Below are 13,434 nucleotides of genomic sequence, written 5' to 3'. Positions count from 1 at the left end.
GAGGAACCCCGCCCACCCCTCCCCACCCCGAGCCGAGCGGTCCTACCGATGAAGCAGAGTCCCTCTTTGGCCCGGGTGATGGCCACGTTGACTTGATTGGGGTCCACGACAAAGCCCAGGAACTTCTTAAGCCAGCTCTTAGTCGGCCGCTGGTCCAGGTCACTCTCCTGGCACGTGCGGACGGTGCTCACCAGCACGTAGCGCCACTCACTTCCTGCGCAGTTGGGCAGGCATGATGAGGCCCCAGCCATGCCACCTGCCCCCACCCTGGGACTGTTGGCCCACAAGCCCCCTGCCCCAGAGCCGCACTCACCCTGGCTCTTGGTGATGGAGCACACGGTCACTCCAGTGACACCCTCTCGCCCAAGACTCTTGCTGATCTCCGCAGCCTGAGCATTGTAGGGAGTGAGAATGGCGACGTCTTTGGGATCCACTGTCCTGCCCAGGGTCAGCTGCTTGGCAATGCGGACCTGAGGGACCAAGGGGGTGCTGTTGAAGCTGGCCCTGGTACCTCTCCTGCCCTGGATCTGTCCCCCCAGTTCCTCCACCTCCTCCTCCAGGAAGCCCTCCCTGACCAAGAGGCACCCGGGAAAGTCTCATTGACACTCACCACCTCTGCCACCTCCTCCGGGTTGGCCTTGGAGTTTTCATTCCCTTCATCTGTGGACACCAGTAGGCTCTGCTCCCGGCCCTGCATGTGGCCAAAGATGACAGAGCAGCTCTCCTTGCCGGTGTGGCCAAGGACGCTGGGCGGCCGCTTCAGGCCCCACCAGGTCTTCAGCTTCTTCTTGTAGAACTCCATGGAGGGGAAGGTACAGATGCCCTCGTGCTGCAAGGCAGGGCATGCGCCAGGGCAGGTCACCTATCTGCTGGGGGTCTTGGGGGCCAGGGTGGACACAGGAGGTCGGGGTGTGGGCAGCAACACCTCTGGCATGCCCGGCCTCAGAGCACACCTTGGGCTGGAAGAGGCTGGGACTGGCTTACCATGCGGTACTGAGTGTCCAGCAGGTAGGCGTCCATGTGATACCTCTCGAAGAGAGACCGATCCAGCCCCAGATTTTGCAGCTGCTCATTCTTGACCACAGGCCGCAGCTGCTTGTGGTCCCCAAGAAGAACCACCTGGAGGGACAGGCAGGCACAGTCCTGACACCTGCCGATGAGGCCCCCAGCTCCATGGCCGCGGCCACTCCACCACGACCACAAAGCTGCCCTCCCAGGCAAAAGGCCACACCCACTGACACTTGCCTGGGGCTCCCAGCTCCCCGCCCAGCTCACTCACCTTCTCCGCCTTTGAGAAGGTCACCAGGGGGATGAGGGTCTCGGGCTCTGTGGCCATGCCTGCCTCATCGATGAGGATCTGCCTGACAGCCAGCTTCTTGAGACTAGCTAAGGCCGCACACGAGCACGTGCACAGGATGACCCTGTGCTGCTCCAGCTCGAACTTCCGCGCCTTCCCCAGGACCTGCTTGTACCTGCCCGGGGACACCATATGGTCATACAGGGACCCCCGCCCCACATATACCTCCACGGCAACGGACAACTCCATGACCCCAACTGCTTACTGGCTGAGGTCGTCCTTGGAAAAGACCTCCCCTTTCTGCAAACGGGCATCGAGCTCCCTGACGTCCCGTGCATAGGGGTTGGAGGGGTGCCGGATCCTGTGGTGCAGGGTGATGCTCCTGGGGTGGGGGGGACATCCATAAAGCCCTGTGTTACCCCTCGCCCAAGACAGGGCCGTGGGGCCTTTTGCCTCCACCCATAGACGGACAGCCGACAGACTGCACCTGAGGGCCTGGTTGGGCCTCCCCTCCCGAGGGGTCTTCTTGGGCGGGCCGCTGCTGCCCACACCCGGCACCGGGAATTCGGTGGCCTCGGCCTGCTCGCTATACACTCGCAGCGGCTTCAACTCTGCTCTCCTGCTCAGCAGCAGTCCTGGGGGCAACGGGGCATGAGAGACTGTCCCCGGGGCCAGCACCCCCAGGCAAAGCCCCCACATAGCCAGCCCAGCGCACCTGCCAGGACATCCACCGACTTGTTAGAGGGGCCGCAGTACAAGATGCAGGGGCCCCCCAGCGGCTTCTCCTCACCGGGGGCGCCGCAGGCCTTCACCCACTCCTCATTTGACTTGTGAAACCAGAACACAATGTGGAAACCCACCACCGTCTTCCCCGTGCCTGCAGGCAGACAGCACCATGAACAGAGACCCTGGCCGCCTGCGCGGGCAGCCCCGGGCACTCCACCCCCGCAGCTCGGGCCCCACCTGGCGGGCCCTGGATCACCGTGAACTGCTTCTGCAGGGCCGCCCTGATAGCCCGGTTCTGGCTGGAGTTCAGCGTGTGGCAGCCTCCAGGGAGGTCGAACGTCTGTTTCTCCAGGAGCCTCCTGTACGTCCCTAAGGAAGGGTCAGGCCTGCCTGAGCAGGGGCGCAGGGCAGGGCCCAGGCAGGATGAAGGGACATGGTGGGGGGGCGCTGGAGGGTCCCTCGACCTACCTCTGTGGAGGGTCTGCTGGGGAGGAAGACCGCAGGCCGGAGGGATGGGCCGGCCCAGGGCAATGCTGACGACCAGCGGGGACGCACGCTTCAACCTACGCACGGCTTCTTCCTTGCGACTGGGGGCGGGTGGCAGTGAAGATGGACCCTGGGACGTCCACAGGACTCCCCCCGGGAGGACACCCAGGGAGTTCTCGCCCCACCCCGCCCACCAGCTTCTCCCCGGCTTCTCCCTGTGGGGGCCACTCACATGTCAGGAAGCTGCTTGGGCAGCACCTCAATGGTGAATCGGGTGTCAGGTCTCAGCACCTCTTCTGGAACCTTCTCCATGGCCATGTGCTGGATGAAGAAGTGCATCTGCCTGGGGGTCTCCTGCCGGTCGGCCCAGCCCTCCTTCGGGTCCCAGGGCTCCATCAGCCCGTGGGCCACCCATGTGTACGTGTCAGGGTCGATGCTCAGGAGGGGCCCGCAGGGCGGGGCGGCCAGGGGAGGCTGGCCAGGGCCAGCCGGGGGGCACAGCTCCCCTGCAGCGGGCATGGCCGGCAGCCCCTCGAGCCGGATGCAGAGGTAGCAGTGGCCGAAGTTGAGGTCAATGCCGTGCTCACCGAGGAAGGAAGGTTCCAGGCAGAGGGAGCCCCACAGCTGGCCCTGGGCCACCTGCTCCGCATCCCAGGATATGCTCACGTGCTGCAGCGTAATGGAGTCACCCTCGGAGACCGCGCTGGTGGCCGACTCCAGGGAGCAGAACGACCCCCACACGCGGGAGTACTCGCCCAGGTCGAGACAGCGGTCCCGCGCCGCGCGGGGCATCTGGTCCAGGAAGCAGGCGCCTGGCCGGTCCACGTGCTCCAGGCAGAGGGTGAGGCCAGGCACCACAGCGCACAGCTGCAGACTCGGTACCAGGAACCCCCGCTGCAGGACGGCACTGAGCTGCACCTGCAGCGTGTCCCCACTGCCCAGCTCCCGGGCCACCTCCACAAAGTGGCCGCAGCGGCTCCGCCACACGCAGCCCAGCTCCAGCGGCTGGGGCTCTGCCGCGTCCTGCTCCCGCACGAGGGCGGCCGCCTCGGGCCACCGCCCCTCCTGCACCAGCTCCAGCAGCTGCTGCCACAGGGCGGCCTCGACCCGCCGGCGGTGTGGGTCCAGCAGGGTGCCGGGCACCAGGGAGGGCCGCCTGTCCGCCTGCACCGAGTAGATTCGGCGCCGCCACCGCAGCCGCAGGCCCGGCCGCCTCACCGGGTCGCTGGGGTGCTCCGCCAGCTGCAGGGAGCGGTAGTGGACAGGGCAGGGGTCAGGCAGGGTCTCGGGGTCGGCTGGGAAGAGCAGCCTGAAGCCGCGGGCGCCCGCCTCCACGCCCACCACGAAGCCCAGCTTGCTCCGTGGCTGGACCTTGAGCCGCGTGGCCAGATGCAGGCTTCGGGCCTGGCGCTGATAGCTCTGGGCACGCCCATGCTGGTGGCTGAACTCCTGGCAGAGCCCGTCGATGTCCCTGGCGGAGTAGGAGGAGCCCCCGTGGCCCAGCACCAGCAGGACCTGCCGCTGCAGCACCACGTCCAGGTAGCGGCGAATGGGCGAGGTGGCCCACGTGTACCAGTCCACCTGCAGCGCGTAGTGGCCGGCCGCCTGCCGTGCCCCGTGGCGGGAGCGGCCAAACACCGAGCGGCCCAGCGCCTTGCGGAAGTCGAGGCCCACGGGGGCCAGAGAGGGGTGCATGTCATCCGTGGTGATGAGGTCGGCCAGCCGGTCGCGGTCCCCGGCGCGGGCTGCGCGCTGCAGGAGCCTCCACAGGGAGCCCAGGAGGTGGACCTGTGTGCCGGGGGGGCCGCGGCCCCGTAGGCGGTGCCGCAGGTGCAGCGACAGGGCCACCAGCTCCCGGTGCTTCTCACGCAAGGCCCCGAGCTGGTGCTCGCTGGGCGCGGGCTGCCACCGCAGCGGCGTGACGGTCTGCGTGTGCTCGCTGCTCACCAGGAGCTCGGCCACCAGGCTGTTGAACTGGATCATGTACTCTTTGACCATGACGTGGGCCGCGCGGAAGCCCAGCACGCAGTCCTCACTGGGCTGCTCGTAGTGGCAGTCGGTCCGCAGGCGGGCTCGGCGCAGCACCCGGGAGAAGTGGCATGCGGCCACGAGACCGGCGTCCACAGAGTCCAGGCGGGCTGGCAGCTCGTGGCCGGCGCCCGGGTGCCCCCTGATCACGTGCTCGGCTTCCTCGTAGGACAGCTGACGGTCAGAGCAGACCACAGAGGGTGCGAAGCGCAGGCTCTGGAGCTGGTCGCTGCCCTTCTCAACGGTGAGGAAGAGGGAGATGGCCAAGCGGTCCTGGCCGGGCAGGAGGCTGAGTGCGTCCCGGCAGAGGCTGGCTGGAAGCATAGGCACAGGTTCCCGGTCAGGGGCGTAGAACGTGGTGCCCCGTCTGCGGGCCTCCAGGTCCAGAGGCCCGTCCCTGGGGATGGCGCTGGCCACGTCGGCGATGTGCACGGCCACCTCGTACGTGGAGCCCAGATCTCGGACGCTGAGGGCATCATCCAGGCAGCAGGCGCCCTGGGGGTCCACGGTGAAGGTCAGGAAGCCGCGGCAGTCCTCCCGGCGGTCGGGGGCCCGGCCGAGCTCTGCCCGACACTTCTGCAGCGCCTTGCTGACGGAGGCCGGCTCCAGCGAGGGCTTCCTCAGGCCGTGCTCCAGGTCCAGGATGCGGAGGCCCTGCTCCCAGGTGGTGGCCTCGGGCAGCACCTCCAGGATGATGCCCAGGGGATAGTAGAAGCGCTGCCGCCACAAGACGATGCGCACCCAGAAGAGCCGACTGCTGCGGGCCTCGGCGGGGAGCCGCTCGTACCCCACGCGCTGCACGCGGCCCTGCTGCACACGGTGCACGGGAACCTGCAGTGGGTCCTTCAGCTCGGCCACGAAGATCTTGGTCACGGAGCCGTCGATGGGGGTCATGAGGCGGGGGTCCCACTCGTCCATGCGGCACACGAACACCAGCTCGCGGCGTTTCCTCTTGAGCACGCCCATCACGCGGCCCTGCAGCCTCCCGGGGGAGCCCTGGTCTCCCCCCAGGACCCTCACCAGCACCTCGTCCCCGCTGAAGGCCATCCCACAGTGCAAGCGGCCCCTGATCTGGATGGGGCCGCAATCTGTGTCATCCAGCGGGATGGCCACCGCCCGCTCAAAGGTCTCCTGCACAAAGGCACAGGGGCGGTGCAGCGCAGGCTCCGTGGCCAGCAGCTTCCGCAGCGTGGCCCGTGGCAGGTTCCTGTACTGCTGGGCCTGGCATGGGGACTGGGGCCTGGCAACGGTGTCCAGCAGCCCATCTTCCCGGACGGTCACCATCACGTTCCGGGCCTCGTCCAGGAGCTCCTGCAGGATGGAGTCGTCAGCGTTGAGCTCCGTGTCGGAAGGCCAGAAGTCCGACTCAGAGTCCTCGGGGTCCTCGGGTTCCCCGTTTTCCGTGGCCATCGGCCCTGCCACCGCCTTCCCGGGGGCCTTGCTCCCCATCGACGAGTTCCCTGCTGACGGCGCGTCCTCCGCCTCCGTGGGCAGCCTGGCGGGCTCCCCCACCGCTGCGCAGCCCCCGGCCACGGGCCCCAGTGCCGCGTCCCCAGCCTCTGTCCTCTGTGCGGCTGCGTCCCCTCCCGCTGCCGAGGCCTTGGACAGGGATGTCGTCCCTTCAGCCTTGGCCGCTGGACCCACCCTCTCCGTGGCTGCGTGCTCTGTGGCCAGAGTCCCTGCCGCCCCCTCCTCTGGGACAGTGTCCTGGGCCACGGCTGCCCCAGTCCCCTCTGCTTGCAGGGCCCAGCGCTGCCTTCGGACCACGTCCTGCTCGATGTGCTCCAGGGTCAGAGTCTCGGGGCAGATGCTGCGGTGCCTCACACACTCGCGGATGAAGCTCTTCCAGAGCTTGCTGCAGGCCCCGAAGGAGCAGAGGGCCACAGCGTTGCCCACGGCCACCACCTGGGACTGGGCGCGGGTCATGACGGTGTTGAGCACACGGGCGTCGGTGAAGAACCCCAGGGCAGGTGCCCCCAAGCTCAGCAGGCTGTGGTGGTTATGGACGGTGCTCAGCACCACGACGCGGAATTCCCGCCCTGCAAGTGGGCACGGTCAGGCCGGGCGGGGGCGGGGGCGGGGCGGGCGCCGCCCACCCGCCCTCACCCCAGCACGGATCACCCACCTGGCAGGATCTCAAAGCTGCCCACAGACACCTGGCCCAGGTCCCTCTTCCTCAGCTCCTGCCTTAGCACGCCCACCTGCAGACACACACGGCCGGAGCAGCAGGCCGGGGTGAGCGCCGGCGTGGGACACCGGCCCCCACCGCCTTGTGCCCTGGCGCCAGCGGCGGGGTTCGAGCCCTCATCACGCCCTGGCAGATTATGTCCTCGGTCCCTCTCTCAGGAGGGGAAACTGAGGCCGGGGAGGCCCCCCAGACCACGGAGGGACCGCGCCCTCCTCCGGGCGCCCCGTTGGAAGCGGGGCGGGCAGGCTGTCGCCGCGGCTGGGGCTTACCTGGGCGCCATGGGAAACGGCGCAGATGTGCCTCTGCTCCCGGCCGCCCCAGCAGGGGGGCCAGCTGTGGTAGATGTCCTGCACCTTCTCGACCACCTGCACGACCTCCGCCGTGTTCAGCCAGGACGTGCCCGACATGTCTCGCTCGGGGCTGCCCGCCACGTGGCAGAACATGAGCGGGTAGCGCTCGGGGTGGCCAGGCACCTTGCCGCTGGCGTGGATGGGGCTGCCCTTGGCCACGTAGAAGTGCCGCGAGACGAAGCTGAGGATGGCCCCGGTGGAGCGGTAGTTCTCGTGGAAGACGATGCGGCTGCGCCGGGCGACCTCGTGCGCCTCCTGCTGGTAGTGGTAGAAGAGGCGGCAGAGCAGGGTGTGCCCGGCGGCCTGGGCGCCCGCCACGCTGAAGAGCCTGGGCGTGACCTGCATGTGGTCCCCGGCCAGCACCACGCGGGTGCTGGGCGAGGCGTAGCGCAGCGGGGTGAGCGCCTCGCACTCCAGCATCTGGGCGGCCTCGTCGATGAGGATGTGCGAGAAGAAGCCGGCCGGCACCCGGAGCTCGCGGGCCTGGGAGGTGGTGGCCACCACGATGCGATGCTGCTCCAGCTCGGCCCGCGTCGGGGGGCGGAAGGCCCGGCGGTCCTCCGTCAGGAGGCAGTACCGCAGCGTGGCTGCGTCCGTCTGGCTGGGCGGGCGGTCCGCGTACATCACCCGCAGCGGAGAGGCCTCGGGATGGCCGCTGCTCACGTAGCGGTGGAAATGCTCCTCGATGTAGATGTCGGCCGCGCTGAGGTGGGGAGGGCACACGGGGCCTCGGCAGCTGTCCGCTAGAGCACCCCGTGAGCCCAGCCAGCCCGGATGCCAGGGACTCAGCGGAGGCAGACAGACCCGTGTCCCGCCCCCGCAGAGCTTAAGCACCAGCAGAGGACAGAGGAAGGGGCGGGGGGCGGCGGTCAGAGCCGGAGGAGAAGTGGCAGCAGCACAGAGGGCCTGGGTGGTCAGGGAGCGCTCCCTAGAGGAGGAGGTGAAGGAGCTGGCCATGCAGAGAGGCAGACAGGGGAACCATAGGGGCCCCGGCCTGAGGCAGCCAGGGCGGCCAGAGGCTACAGTGACGGCCGGCGGGCAGATGGGCAGTGACGGCGGGTGGGCAAGCACCCACGTGCACCCAGGTGAGAAGCACCGAGGCCAGCCCCTCACACCCAGGGCCGGCGCATCCTGGGGACATGCCAGAGCCCCTGGGCATCTCTGCAGGGACCTGCTCCCCAGGACCCCAGGGATCCCGAGGCCCAGCTTGGGAGAGAGCCCTGCCCGGGCAGCAGGAAGTGCTGGGGCTAAGAAAACCATACTGACCAAAAGGGATCAACTGAGAGAGACTGAGGGAAGACAACACCAGAGCCTCACCCCGGGAAACGCTGGGCGGCCATGCCAGACTCCCACCCACAACTCTGTCTGGTCTAGGGCCCCTGTGGAGGCATCCACAGCCCGCCCCCGGACAGCAGACCCTGACCCCCAGGGCACCCCGCACGGGGCCCAAGGCACACATATCCCGTCTCTTTTAGCCCAGGGCTGATCAGCTATCAGAGAGAGTCCCAAGGATCAGCGTGACCCTGACCACCCAAGGGCTGCACCGTCCCCGCCCCCGTGTCCACGGCGCAGCCAGAGGATGCAGGCCCGGCCCAGACCCGGCTCTGCCGATGGCCAGGCAACCCTGGCAGTCCACTCTGGCGTGAGCTGCCCAGGCCTCCAGTGACCCTGGCGACCCCAGGCCCCCCTTCTTCTCTGGCAGTGACACACCCCTCAGTGGCACACTCGCCCCAGCCCAGGAAGCAGGGGGCAGCCCCGGGCTCACCTGTTGGTGTGTGTGCAGATGAGCACCCTGGTGTGGGGCTGCCGGATGACCTCCAGGGAGGCCATCGCCAGCGTGTAGGTCTTGCCCGTGCCGAAAGGGCCGTAGATGAGCAGGGGCGCAATGGGCTGCATGCCCCTGGGGCAGCTGCCCGCAATGAACGCCACAGCCAACTTCTGCTTGTGGTTGCCGTGCACCGTGGGTGGGGTGGGCAGAGGCAGAGGCAGGCCACAGGTCGGCAGGTCCGGCACCACCAGGTGCTCCTCGGGCAGCGCGTCCACTGCCTGGTGCCAGAAGCGGAAGGTCAGCGGGTCGATCTGGAACTGCACCTCCAAGATGGGGCTGGTTTCGGGCTGCAGCCCCAGAGCCAAGCAGCAGTGGGTGGGCAAGAGGAGCCACAGTGCCTGCTCCGAGATGGCCCGGGTTTCTAGCCGCACCTCAAACACCCGGTGGTCAGGTGCGGGAACAGGGGCCACAAGGGCTGTGCTGACCGCCCGGCCCAGCAGAAAGCCCTCGTGTGTGTCCGGCATCAGAGAGGAGGGGGTGGGGACCTTGGCATAGAGGGCTCCTGCCGGCGGGAAGAGCATGCCCAGGGCCGGCGTCTGCAGGGTTGTCCTCAGGGACACCGGGCCCCGAAAGTTCAGCCTGGTGGGGAGAATAGGGTCAGCGGACCGGGGCCGGAGCTCTGCGGTCAGCACTCCAGCAGACCCCGTGGGCCCAGGAGCCCCCACTCACTTGGCCACCAGCTGCTGCTGAGCAGCTTCCTCCTCATAGAGAAACTGGTGCATCCTCTGCCGGTAGTTGGCACGGGAGATAGGACCCGGCGCCGGGCCCCCGTGGCTGAAGTCCAGCGCCAGGGCGGGCACCTTGTACTTGGCCACCAGGGCCACCTGCTCGGCCGTCCGCTCCACGGCAGGCACCACAAGGCGGTTGCCCGTGTGCCAGCGCTCCAGCTCCTCGGGGTGGTCACGTGCCGCCACCCCCCGGAGCCCCGGGCAGCGCACCTGGCCCAGCTGCAGCCCCAGCTTCCGCAGCAGCACTGGCCTGCGGCCGAAGTCGAAGACCACCCACTGCTCGAAGAAGCCGAAGGAGGCGCTCTGCACACGCACCTCCACCCGGAACCTGGCCGGAGAGGCTCGCGCTCGGAAGCGCTCCCCCTCGGCATAGAGCCGGCCTGGCGGAAGGCAGGGGGCCACCAGCGAGAAGTCTGCTCCCAGCTCCTGCTTGAGCAGGGCCACGTGTAGCAGGGGCTCCTGGGGGAGAGACTGGATGGTGAGGCGGCCCCAGACCCTGCCCACCCATCAGGGTCCGGGCTGACCCACGCGCCCCTCCCCACCATACCGGGCTTCCTGGCTGTGAGCCCAGAAGGCTGCTAGGCCTGTCTGAACCTTGGGGTTCCCCGCTGCAAATGGGGTCGCAGAGCAGCCCCCGTGGAGCATGGGATGCTCAGGGCACACGAGGTAACTAGCCTAGTCCTCACTCTCTGTGCCGGCCGCTCCACAGAATAACGCCACAGGGCTCGACACAGGACTCAGGCATGCTTCAGATCACACAAGCACCGCGAGAGGACGCACAGGCAGCTCCAGACCCCAAACCCCAACCACCCCGGGGCTTGCTGACTGCTCACCTCAGAGTGGATGTCAAATATCCAGCTGTGCTGAGTCTTCTTCTCATGGGCCTGATGCACCAAGGGCTGGCTGCAGGTGACGGACACGCCATCAACGGTCTCAGCCACCTGCACAGGAAGCCCGGCCGTCAGCAGCGGGGCTCCCGCCCCGGCGATCCCCTGCCCACTCACTTGGTCCCCACTTACCACCAGGACCTCACTTCTGCTGTGCTGGTACTCAGCCAGCAGCCGTGCCTGGTAAGACACCAGCCCCTCCTGCCAGGCGGCCTGCTCCCGCAGCTTCAGGGTCTGTGCCCGTTGTATCCACTCCTGTAGCTCCTGCTCGGAATGCGCCTTGGTGCAGACGTCCCCGTACTCACAGAGGCTGGGTCTGGGAAACGGGAGGTCGGCAGGCAGAGCAGGGGTAAGCCCTCTCAGCCGATACTGGCCTGTGGCGGGAGGCAGGGTAGAATCCGGGCCTGGGGGCAGGGCAGGGCGGGAACAGGGGCCTCCTCCGTCCTGTGCCCACAAGAAGAGGCCTCAGTGAACCAACCTCCCTTCACCACCCCCCGAGGCCAGGGCGGGGGCCAGCCGATAACAGAGGGGACAGAGAACCCCTGGTTCCAGCTGAAGGGGGGTTCATCCCCCACCCCCCCGCACCCCGCTGTCCTTACTGTGGGCAGAGCTCAAACGTGGAGAGCCCCATGGGCGGGCTGCGGTGCTCCCAGGACTCGGCCTGGTCCAGGGCCACCATGTGTGCATGCTCCAGGGAAGAGCAGTGGTTCTCAAAGGCCTCCTGGGAGTGGCAGGTGACCAGGCAGGCACGGCAATACAGCCTGACTGCTGCGGGCTGGCCGTGGGGGGCCGCGTGCTCGCCCTCCCTGGGCGCGGTGGGCGAGAGCAGGTCCCGCCGCTGGAGCCCGTCCAGCTGCTCGGCCTCCCACACGGCCATCTCCACCGCGCTGTGAGCATACTGACAGCGGGAGGCCCCGTGCCGGCACGGCCGCCCGCGCCCCACGTACATGCAGTAGGCCAGCGGCTGGCCGTACTGGGGCTGCGGCCGCACCTCCACGACCTGCTGCTTGCGGCGGCCCTCGGTGGTCACGTGGGTCAGGAGCGCAGGGCAGGCTCCGTGCTTGGGGCAGCGCCCCCGGGGGTCCACGGGGCAGAGGCGCGGGGGACAGCACCGGAAGCAGTGGGAACACAGCAGCTGGAAGTGGCCACCGTACTCCGCACGGATGGCATCCGCCGGGCCGTGCAGCTCGCCCCGAGCCTCACCCTGCAGCTCGGTCTTGAGCCACAGACGCCGGACATTGTGCTCACGCTCGAAGGTCCAGACCAGCGCCTCCTCCGGACTGCGGGCGAAAGTGCACTGGTTGTGGTGGCGTTGGCAGCCGACCCCCGGGGTGTAGTACCAGCAGACCTCATAGCGGGCAGGCCGTGGGAAGCTGGGCCGGCGGTCCACCTTGTGCCAGAAGCGGCTCCTGGGGGCTCGCTTGAAGCGGGCCAGCAGGATCTCCCGGGGACAACTGTGCTCTACCCTGCGCAGGAGGTAGGTGCTCTCATTGAGCCGCTGACTGCAGCGGGGGCAGGCCAGGCACAGGTCCAGCTGGGCGCGCAGCCCGGCCAGAGACAGCTCCTTGGTGGCCATGGGGCTGCTGGGTGACGAGCCGGCCCCTGGGGGCGCCATCCCTGGCCTGGCTCTGCGGAGTGCCATCCAGGGCTCACGGCTTCAGAGGGTCCTCCGGGGCCGCTCACCCATGGTGAGAAGTCTGGAATGGGAACAGCAAGGAGCAAGGTCAGATCCTGAGGCCAGGAGGTCCACGTGCACCCAGGTGGGGACTCAGACACACTCTGCCTCTCCCTCAGACCAGGGAGAGTTCTGTCCACCAGACAGGAGGAGGGGGCCCCACTGACCTTGACCCAACCAAGACCCCTCCCAGCTCTGAAGGGTCTCTGGGTGCTGCTCAAAAGGAGCCAGGGGGCCAGCCAGGGGGAGGAAGGCTGCCCTGGCAACAGGAGGCCTGGGGGCCCATGGACTCTTGGGGCTCCCCGAGGAGCCTCCCTCTCCGATACCCCCCAGCACTGACTCCTCCAAACACACAGCAGCCCCTGCTGGAGGAGGGGGGGGGCGGCGAGGCAGTGGGGGGGCCAGCAGGACAGCATCAGAGCTCCGGGAGGAAGTGGGGAAGCCCCGTCTGCATGGAACTTGCAGGGGAAACTTTGAGCACAACACCGAGAGATGTTTTGAAAGGAAATGGTTGCAGCCTCAGCCTTGAGGGGGAAAGCCCCCCCCACTCCAAAGTGAACCTTCGGTCCAGCTGCAGAGGGACCAGGGTAGAGCCCAAGCCGGGTGGATATTCAGGAACAGGACGACACTAAGGGCTCTGGACTCGGGGTGCAGAGATCGCAGCCCCTCCCCAGGCGGGGCCGGGGCGGGGAGCCGGGGTCGCGGCGACCGGGCTGCGCAGCTTCCCGGGGCCGGGGGCTCGCAGGTGGCTTCCGGGTACCCTCCCCCCGCCGCCACACCAACACCCCCCGCCCGCGGGGCGCGGCCGCCCCCTCCGCTCCCTCTCGCCTGGGGGTCCCAGGGAGCCCGCCCCGGGACGGCGGCCGAGACCCCCGGCCCTCGCCGGGCGCTTACCCTGCGCGCGGAGCCGCCCCCCGCCGCCCGGCGCCGCCAGAACCGGCACCCGCCCCGCGCCGAGCGATCACTTTCGATTCTGCCCCCGGGTGACTCAAAGTGCTGACGCCCGATCGCGGAAATTACCTCACCGCCCCCCCGCCCCGCCCCCACCTCCGCCCCTCCCGCCCCCGGCGCCGCCCCCCCAGCCGCCCCTGCGAGGCCCGCGAGCCGCCCGCGACCCCCGCCCCTCGGCCGCGGGGGGAGGGCCCCTGAGGTCCACCCCCGCCCCAGGTGCCCCGCGCACACACAGACCGGCGGGGCGCCTCGGCTGCCGGGAGGATGCGATCCTCCGCAGTTTGCCAAAG

The 13,434-nt window shown here is 68.6% G+C and overlaps 1 protein-coding gene across 4 annotated transcripts in view; it reads right to left on the bottom strand.

Annotated features, from left to right (window-relative positions):
• HELZ2 (helicase with zinc finger 2) overlaps positions 1–13,197 on the bottom strand; it is a 15,175-nt gene extending 1,978 nt beyond the window's left edge. Inside the window, exons 1-19 of one of the 4 annotated variants that reach the window (XM_081832406.1) lie at positions 13,088–13,197; positions 11,118–12,215; positions 10,651–10,834; positions 10,465–10,572; positions 9,573–10,090; positions 8,841–9,482; positions 6,995–7,778; positions 6,663–6,738; positions 2,742–6,576; positions 2,492–2,610; positions 2,261–2,413; positions 2,013–2,174; positions 1,785–1,932; positions 1,563–1,679; positions 1,280–1,472; positions 985–1,119; positions 611–829; positions 314–470; positions 47–214 (exon numbers count right to left, since the gene is read on the bottom strand). In XM_081832406.1, coding sequence (XP_081688532.1) covers positions 47–214; positions 314–470; positions 611–829; positions 985–1,119; positions 1,280–1,472; positions 1,563–1,679; positions 1,785–1,932; positions 2,013–2,174; positions 2,261–2,413; positions 2,492–2,610; positions 2,742–6,576; positions 6,663–6,738; positions 6,995–7,778; positions 8,841–9,482; positions 9,573–10,090; positions 10,465–10,572; positions 10,651–10,834; positions 11,118–12,160 — 8,761 coding nt within the window. In that variant the 5' untranslated portion in view covers positions 12,161–12,215; positions 13,088–13,197. Of the gene's footprint in view, positions 1–46; positions 215–313; positions 471–610; positions 830–984; positions 1,120–1,279; positions 1,473–1,562; positions 1,680–1,784; positions 1,933–2,012; positions 2,175–2,260; positions 2,611–2,741; positions 6,577–6,662; positions 6,739–6,994; positions 7,779–8,840; positions 9,483–9,572; positions 10,091–10,464; positions 10,573–10,650; positions 10,835–11,117; positions 12,216–12,360; positions 12,900–13,087 lie in introns of those variants that run through there. The other 3 variants (XM_081832407.1, XM_081832404.1, XM_081832405.1) reach the window with 3 other exon arrangements.
• Positions 13,198–13,434: the final 237 nt, after the last annotated feature.

The sequence above is a fragment of the Leptonychotes weddellii genome, chromosome 10 (assembly GCF_054177405.1).
Source record: "Leptonychotes weddellii isolate Sample4059 chromosome 10, ASM5417740v2, whole genome shotgun sequence".
In the NCBI taxonomy this organism is placed as follows: domain Eukaryota; kingdom Metazoa; phylum Chordata; class Mammalia; order Carnivora; family Phocidae; genus Leptonychotes; species Leptonychotes weddellii.
Note: the sequence above shows the minus strand (reverse complement) of the source record. Positions and strands in the feature narration are given on the sequence as shown.